At 48.2% G+C, this 9,115-nt stretch overlaps 1 protein-coding gene across 9 annotated transcripts in view; it reads right to left on the reverse strand.

Moving 5' to 3' along the window:
• znf536 (zinc finger protein 536) overlaps positions 1 to 9,115 on the reverse strand; it is a 199,421-nt gene that overhangs the window by 84,435 nt on the left and 105,871 nt on the right. For 6 of the 9 annotated variants that reach the window (XM_076882350.1, XM_076882402.1, XM_012923137.3 and 3 more), the window contains one exon: positions 937 to 3,230. In XM_076882350.1, coding sequence (XP_076738465.1) covers positions 937 to 3,229 — 2,293 coding nt within the window. In that variant the 5' untranslated portion in view covers position 3,230. Of the gene's footprint in view, positions 1 to 936; positions 3,231 to 6,532; positions 6,664 to 7,541; positions 9,068 to 9,098 lie in introns of those variants that run through there. The other 3 variants (XM_012923145.2, XM_076882154.1, XM_012923146.2) reach the window with 3 other exon arrangements.

The raw sequence follows: 9,115 nt of genomic DNA on the forward strand, positions 1-9,115 counted from the left end.
AGTTCAATGAAAGTCAAACAGTGAGCAGCGGCCCAGCGTTAACACAGACTGTACACAAAGATGGACGTAGCATCCTGCTTTGCCTTCTAACACTCTGAGGGGGGCGACTCCTCTGGGGCCTGCTCAGGTGCTTATTTCACAAACTACGGTCATGGTGAGTGTCGACTTAGTTTCTCAGTCAACGATGAGAACACACTTTGCTTTGCTATTCATCAGCTGTTTTTATATATAAAAACATGTGCCCATCATGTAAAGCAGGGGTGTCAAACTCAAATACACAGTGGGCCAAAATTCGAAACAGGAACAAAGTCGCGGCCTGACGTTAATATTTATTGAAATATATTTATTCCTCCAGATATGAGAATGAATCTTTTGGACTCAAACACGTTTTGCTGAAAAACTGAATATGGAACAAGCAAAGCTTAATACTAAACAATATATATATTAGCTGTATAATACCAGTAGGCCAGCTCTGACAGTAATTTGGTATGGCTTCACGGGCCAAGTGTAATTAGGCCAGAGTTTGACACCTATGATGTAAAGCATCAAAGATTAGGTTAACGATAGCTTAAAGGTTAAGATTAGGTAAGCAAACAGAGCATCCCATGTGGTCTCAGAGGGAACTACACCCTCTGCATAAGTTTGAGACTGAAGGCACGAACAGGTCGTGTTGTATGTGACTCTGCATCTCTTCTCAACGTTTTTTTACATTTGATCCGCCTTAAAAAACCCAAAGCAAACATCACTCGAGGTCTTCTTCCTTTAATAAAAGCTGAGGATCACTGCTGTTTATGTGTTTAAAAGATTTGACTAGAACAGAAATCAAATTTCACGGAAAGGCGGATCACAGGAAAAGATCTACATCACTTTCTCTGGTAGACATGGAGGACGCTCGCTCCACTGCCTTCTAGTTGATTCAGTAAGTAGTTCTCCTACCTGAAGATGGTGAGGAGGGATGGGGGCTGTCGTCCTGGATGCTTCCTGTCTGGGAATGTCCCCCGCCAACGCCACTCTCCTCTGTCACATTGGATGAACCGGGAGTGGTGGAGCGGCTGATGGACTGGGACTCGGGGTCACTGGCCGATCCACGGCGTTCATCCAGTCCTTGCTGAAGTGCCTCGTCAATGCCTCGCCTGTCTTTACCGTGGATTCGCGAGTGGACGACCATTTGATGGTAGGTTCTGAAGACACGTCCGCAGTCTGGGCACTCTGAAGGCTTCTCCTTCAGGCCGGACAGGCCAGAGAGGCTGTAGTCAATGTTTGGGCTTCCCAAGCCAGCCAGGGCTCCAGGAGCCTCAGCACTACCGTGGTGGGACATGAGATCACGGTGACCGTCAAAGCCTCTTCCATCCTCCTTCATGGACATCACTGCTCCACTGGAAGCCTTGGATCCCTGCAGGGCCTCGGAGAGCTGCTTCTGCTTGGAGCTATCACCGGAAGCAATCAAGGAGTAGTCTTGTTTCTCCTTTGAGAAGGAAGCCAAGGAGCCCGCACCAGCCATCTCATCTTCCTGCCCCGGAGTTATATGGTGCTGCTGCTGCTGATCCTTGGGCATGAAAGCCCTGTCCATAGCCATTCCACGAGCCATTATCTGCCAGGCTTGGTAGCTATTGATCGAGTCCATCTCTGCCACCTTTGCAGCCGCCTGGAGGCGCTCCATGCAGCTCGACTTGAGCGGTGGAACGAGGTTGAGACAGCCAAGGAGTGAGCGCTTCTCGTTTTCACCTAGCCCGTGGCCTATTGCACCTGCCATAGGTCCAAGCAGCTTTCCTAACATCTCCTTTTCCTTCATGGCTATCCCCGCTTTAGCCAACATCTGGTGCTGCTCGCTGAGGCCCTGCTTGTCTGGTGAAAGGAAGCCTCCCTGAAGACAGGAGATGTAGCGGGAATAAAGGTTGGCATGGGCTTCCTGAGCCAGATTGCTCATGCTGTTGACGGCGGCCATGTCCTGCTCACTGGGCTGGGGTGGCTTGTTCTTGATGGCCAGCTTGTTCAGATGCACCTTCATGTGGTTCTTGAGGAACCAGGGTTCCTTAAAGCGACGGCCACAGATTTGGCAGCAGTGTTCAAAGGACTCCTTGTGCTTTCTCATGTGGCCCTTGAGGAACCAGGCTTGGCTGAACACCTGGCCGCAGACCTCGCAGCGAAACTCGGTGGCCATCTGCATGCCCCCGGAGCCACCAGAACCCTGGCCCTGCGTGGTCTCAGCTGTGATGTGGGCCTTCTCCACATGGCTTATCAGCTCTTCTTCGTGGGAGGCGGCGAACTCGCACAGAGTGCATTTGTAGGGCTTGTGGAGAATGCGGATGTGACGGTCCAGCTCCTCGCGCTTCTTGAACTTCCCTTTGCAGAAGGTGCAGCGGAAGCCCACAGTAGGGTTCAGAGACTGGTCGTCCTGAGCGCCGGCCGGCTTGGGTGAGGAAGACGGCTGAGAAACTGTGTCTGGAGTGGCGAGCCCGGAGGAATGGGTGGGGGCGCAGGTTGACCCTAACTGCTGTTGATGGGTGTTTGAGCTGCTGTTGGGGCCCAGATGTGGCGTCTGAGCGGTCTGGAGGAGACTGCCACTCCCTCTCATCTGCTTGTCTCTCAGGATGGCCCTCTCCTCGAGCTCGTGCAGCAGCCGGTTCTCTTCTCGAACTCGGCCACGGCCTTTTCCCAGGTTCCCCAGTTTGTGGGTGCGGAGATGGATCTTCAGGTTGCCCTTTTGAGCCGCTCTGTGGTCACAGTAGGGGCACTTGAATGGCTTCTCTCCCGTGTGTGTGCGCATGTGCAGAGACAGGATGCTGTTGAAACGGAAGCGCTTGCCACACAGTGGGCACGGGTACTTCCTGTTCTTGCGAGCATCGTCTTCGATATCATTCATCTGGGACATGATGCCCAAGTTCTGCCCATTGAGAAACTGCTGCAGGTCGACACGCCCGTTTAACCCACTCAGTGCCCCTGCGTCTATGTCTCGATTGAGCTGATTGGCTAGTAGAGCCATCTGGCTGCTGATTGGTTGACTGGCCAGGGCTGCGTGGTGTGTCTTCTCATCCAACGGCGTGGCCGCCTTCTCTTCGGGAATCTGCTGTGGGCGGTGCAGGTCGGGAAAGGCGTGTCCTAACTGGGCAGTGAGCTGGTGAAGCTTTTGACTGATTGGGTAACGGCCGTTTAGAACAGCATTGCTCAGGTGGGCTTCAGCGTCAGGCACTACTGACGATACACCAAGACATAAACTAGAGTCCTCCATCCTGAAGAAACAGAAAAATAAAAACGTATTAGAAACATTTTTGACGTATTTTAATATTTTACAGACATTCAACGATAGTGTGTGGGCGTTCATCCAACCACGTGTCTGGAAATGTGGATGCCAGTTGTGTCATATTTCAGGTGTATGTACACGTTATCAACAAGTAATGCTCTAAACACTCAGTTTTTCTGCTCTTGGATCTCTGTGATGTCATAGAGACACAGGATCAGATAAAAAAGGATTTTTGTTTTGAACTGAAAATCATGTAAAGACACTCCAAGGATGAGTGTGGGGCTGGAGAGGAGCAGGATAGGTGCCCTAGTGAAATAAAAACACCAGTGTGAACTGTCAGCGCCGAAGGCCTGCGGGGATGCTGCGACTCAGAACTTTTTCAAATTGTAAAGCCGTTTTGGATGGAATAATTACTCTGTAAACACAGTGAGCAGTGTATAATTAAGCTACTTGTGCCCATCCTATCAGAATTCCTCCAATTACACGCCTTAATGAAATGGAGCAACTGCATTGCCGGGAAGCCACGGCAATACTACAATTATGATATTAACAATAGCACTTAAAACCAAGGGGTTACTCCAGTAAACACAACATTCTTATCTCGGTGCCACGACACTTGTCTTGGCACAATATTCCATTAAAGAGCCGTATTACATTTGATGTGAATCGCTTTGCTCTTTGCTGTCTGCGCTCTTCACAGTTTCCAGGACGGTGGAAACAACATGAAGATGCTGTGGATACACCGACACTGCTCTGTGAACAGCCCGCTCTTTGTTCTGCTGGCTTTTGGGTGAAATATGTCACAGTTTTCACACCGCGTTGTAACGCCATTAAATGTGTTTTCATTCCGTATGTGTAACATCGGCGAATGCATAAGTAAAAAATAAATAAACAACAGTGCTTTTAATGCACATCCATCTGTTCTCCAGATGGAGAGGTATAAGCAGCTATGGCTGCTTGCAGGGGTCAAACCTGCAAAACAATAAGTGTGGTTCTGCTTAGGTCAACAAAATATTGTATGATATCTCATTAAGCTGATTAGCACGCTGCCTGGTAACAGCGGCAGCCACTGGACTTTAATGTAGCATTATAATCATCAAAAAGCGCTTTCGAGGCGAGGCGGCGTGAAGGAGTGGCACTAGGTGACATGTTAGGAAGCTCAGCGTACTCTTCACAGGAGCAAAGGGCATCCACACTGGGATCCTTCTTCTCTTTCTCCACCTACGTTTGTGAAGCACACACTACACCACGTCGTGCTCGGCTTAAGTGTTCATTCAACCCCCCCCCTCCCCTCCCAGTAGGAGGTCAGCAGACATAAGGGCTGCCTGTTCTGGTACCGCAGAGTCCTCCAACACACTGCCGATGGTGGATTCTTATCTCGCTGACATGAATTAAACACTGTGGCCACTTTCCACTTGTGTGTAAAGGAATGTGACACTTGTGGGCTGCCCTTTGAATTCTCCTTATTTCTCCCCACAAGTATCGTAAAGCAATGCGCCTGAATTCATTAAGAGTATAATGGCTATGCTATGCTCTGCAGGCTTGCATACAGCACTTCGATGTGCTCTGTCACAGATCTTATCTGACCCGAGTGACGCTGAAAGAAATCACTTTAGAAGCCTGCTAATAAAAAGTTTGTGCTTGAATGAAATATTTCCAGACTGGCCACAAATGAAAGGAAAACCTTGAACGTGTGACCCGTCCAGCTGAGAGGCTGTGAGACGGTGCCGGGTCCGTTTTGAGCGCTCACCTTCCTGCCGTGACGATCTGCCCGATCTGCACCACAAACCTGATTTTTTTGTGAAAATGTACCTACTTCCTGTCACTGCTGTCATTTCAAAGCAATCTTTGTCTTGCTGTTGTTCCACTTAAAATCATTCTACAGAAATGTAATCTCTATATTTTCCTGTATTTGTTCGTTCAAGCACATGCTTAAAAACACAATACTGTTGAATTTAAAGGTCACACGTCACGTTGATAACTGGAACATAAGGCGCTAAATGATGTGAATTATGATATACAATCACAGTTACGATAAATATATTACTTTGTTCAGAGGTTGTCAAATAATTAGGATAATCAAGCCTTTTTTTTTTTACCTTCGTTTCAGTTCATGCATGAAAAAAAGTTGTTTTTAGCAAATTGGAAATAAAAATTTAATTTTCTTTTAATCAACCACAGGACTGAAATATGAACCAAGACCTGCAGTTCGTCCGACATCCAGCAGGGGCAGCAGTGAGTCAGTCCCCACAGACCCCCGTGTTGAAGCAGCACAAATAACCATGTTTACAGCCTGATACACAAACTTCACGACACCTGCACAGGGGGAGGGTGTCTTCAGAAATCACCCAGATTTAAGCGTGCATAATTATGGGCGTGGCCTGATGCTCCAATACACACTGTGCGAACAAAGCTGACCGCTCCACCCTCTCGTCTAAATTTGGAAACAAAAAGATTTAATCAACCATGGTGACCAAAACGTCACACTCTTTCAGACCAGGAACCGATCGGTGTCCATCCTTTACGTACAGTCTGTTTTAAAGCTAAGCTTGTTCACACAAGCTGGTGTTTTTCCTTTAATTTGTCACCATATAGTTTTATCACACACGCTCCCACGGCGTGGGAGAATTACTGCTGGGAAGGATCAAACTTTGTTAGGCTGCTTTAAACGACTTGTGGTTTTAAATTGTATTTATGTGACACCCCATCTTCCATCAGCAGCCGTGCATATATTGGAGGAGACCTTATTTGAATGGGCCCTTTTTACAGAAGCGGCTGCCTTTTGGAATAGAAATCTGTGATTTAAACTAGGCTGATGAGCTGTTGCTCATTTGGGGAGATAGCAGCTTGCCCTTTTCTTCAATTTGATTTCTGCCTTTATCTTTAACATATAACAAAGGCAGATAGACAATGGAATAATGTGAAATGAACTGACGAATCCAGTTTGTGTTTTTTATAAACGTATCCTGGCTGACGAGCGTATGCAAATGAGGCACATTAATATGCTCGCCTTGCTCCCGAGTCATTTTATATTTTTTCCCCTGATTAAAAAGGACATTTCTTATGTGACATCCCCCCTCTGCTCACATCCGCACGCACGAGCACGCGCGCGGGGAATTGGAGGGCGGTGTACGAGCCGTAGACACGCAGCCAGTCAAACACGAGCCTCTGACTACAGACAACAATTCGACATGCGAGTGCCCTCTAAAAGACGCGGCGAGTGCGCTGCAGCTCGCTGCTCTCACCAAACCGAGCAGCTCGACGCTGTCACAGGAGAACTCGGGTTCTTACCGGCCATCCTGGGGAAAGACTCGGGGCCCCGCCGTCCCTCGCCGCAGACTCTGTTACGAACGCCAGCTTTGTGCTCTTACAGTACATGTGCCGTTATTCTCTAACCTGTACGACCTTATCATTTCCTGGCATGTGCTGCAACGCTGCCTCATTAAAACTATTGGCTCCTCCGATACCTCTAAAACCACAAAGACTTCCTTTAGCATTTTCTCACGACGGTTCGCTTGTTGTCTTTATAGTTTGTGGTTTAATATTCAGCGAGGCTCCACGTGCACTCACAAACACGGCGAATCCTCTGCACGCTCACACAAACTGATTTCACTTGGTTTCTCTTCAATCCTCAGCTTAATTATAAGTGGTATCTGTGACACAATGGAAGTATATTACAGTCACCATTTAAATGTGCTCAGTTCATTTCTTTCTTATCAATGGTAGCATGCATCATAAATGCATACAGGATTTAAATGTGCCCCTCTCTAATTGCAACCATATAAATTATTGCATATGAAAGGCACTCGCAGCATTAGGGATGGCCGCCTGTTATGAATTCATATTCAAATAAACAGCGTTCTTGGTGAATTTGCTGTCAGGCTCGAGTTTTGTCAGAAAACTTTTGGCTGACATTTAAGACGAGAAGGGTGGGGGGGGATCGAAAAGCCATTAGTTGGACTTTACTTTGTTATTTTGGCATTTATCGACACGAAACCCATCGACTAATCACAATGCGATACCTCATTAAGTCCTAATGAACAAATTCATTGCGTTAAACAAATCAATCATTATTCACAATGTGCCGAATTCAATCATATCTGCACCGAATCGTTAACGAGACGCAGGGGCCGCGGCGACGGCGCTCTGATGTCGGAGGGACAACGTGGGCCATATGTTCCTCACGTGCTAAATATTTGGCGATTAGGCGAGCGGCGGGGACAGTCGGGTTCATTAAAAAGCTCTAAGTGTATTTTCAAAGTACAAACAGAGCTTCCTCATCTTTTCAAAGATCAATTACCTCTTGGCAAAAGACGGTTCGGTTCGAGCGCTGCACATATGAGTTTGTTCCCGGCTCGTGTTTTGTTCTATTGCAGGTGGTCTTTGCGAGACGTCTAATTAATCCAATAAAAAAGCCGCCTTGTTTTCCTTCCTCTCGCTCGCACTTTGACTTTACCGCATTATTACTTTCTGTAATGAGGCAAAAACACTCCGCACTCAACTGCACACAGAAACAGTCGCAGAACACCTGCCAGATTCGAGCGCAGCTCCACCCGAGGCTGGCGGGCCGGGACCCGGAGCCCGCGAGAGGACGGGTGCTTTTAATACAAAGACACGTCTGCGTAAAAAGAACGTGACGTTTACACCGATCCCAGTCAGCTCGGCATTACACTAATATACAGCAGTTTTCCACAGAGCTCCTTGAACTTGAAAGAATCATAAGAACACGAGTGGATTAACACGATCCGGCTCCACTTCAGCACAGACAGCACAAGAGCTGTGACAAACTGAGTGAACAGGAGCCTCTCCCTCCCTCTCTGCACAATATGTCATTGAGGGCTGTTTAAGAGGTCCTGTCAACAGGTAGTTCAACTTTCAGCTCATCCCCGCTGATCAGCGAGGGCCCTCCTGACAGCGAGAAAAGAAAGACACCGGGAGGGAGCGGGAGGCACAGAAAGAAAAATGTTGTGGCTCTTTTTATCCATCCGGCGCTCTGACAGCCTTGCGGGGGATGCCATGGGAGGAAGATCAATGCGGGACAAGCGGATTCCCACAGTTCATTGTTCCGGGCCGGCCAAATCATCTTCCCAAGACGGCCGGGAGCTCAAAGCCTCCCTTTATGATAACCATCCCTGGTATTATTCCCACTATGATGATGATGACCTGCAGATGTCTGTGTGTGTGTGCGTGAACACCTCTCCCCTCCTGAGCGCACTACAATAGAGGTCACAGCGGCACGGTTGGACCCCTGCAGCAGCCAACAAAGGCGAGCGATGAGCACGGGATTAACAGTGTCAAACACTCGCTAAGCAGCGGGAGGGTACGGCCGGCGAGCAGAGACACAAAACAGGAAAATGTAGTAAATGATGTGAAAATGGTTCTCATGCATCAGACGGCTCTGTGCGCCTTGTCCTGGTTCAGTCAGGATGTCGTGTTTTTAAGGTGGATCCAGTTTCCTTCGTACTAAACATGACCGGGGTTCCTAACCACGAGGTCAGCGTGCGAGCAGCCATGGTCAGGTGGAAGAAACGAACCTATGGGTGAGCAGAGCAGTTATTGAACACAAACGTGCAGGGAGCAGAGGGAACATTCAGCCGAGTTCGAAAGCTGTTTTTCAGGTTCTGACTCGACGTGATCGCCGTGTCTCTCACGCAGCTCCTTCTGCGATTATTCCATCATATCCCGATCCTCCTCTTCCTCGTGTTCTCTGATATTCTTGCGTAACCATTTTTTGATGAAGCACATCTCTGGTATCTACAGTTTTCCTGTTTATCATCCGTGGTTGGCTTCCATATGTGAGCACAGGTGTAAACGCAAAGAGCTGCGTGGGTGAGGTTCAAAATGTCCAGTGATGTACCTGCGTGCTGCGGCCTG

The sequence above is a fragment of the Maylandia zebra genome, linkage group LG1 (assembly GCF_041146795.1).
Source record: "Maylandia zebra isolate NMK-2024a linkage group LG1, Mzebra_GT3a, whole genome shotgun sequence".
Taxonomy (NCBI): domain Eukaryota; kingdom Metazoa; phylum Chordata; class Actinopteri; order Cichliformes; family Cichlidae; genus Maylandia; species Maylandia zebra.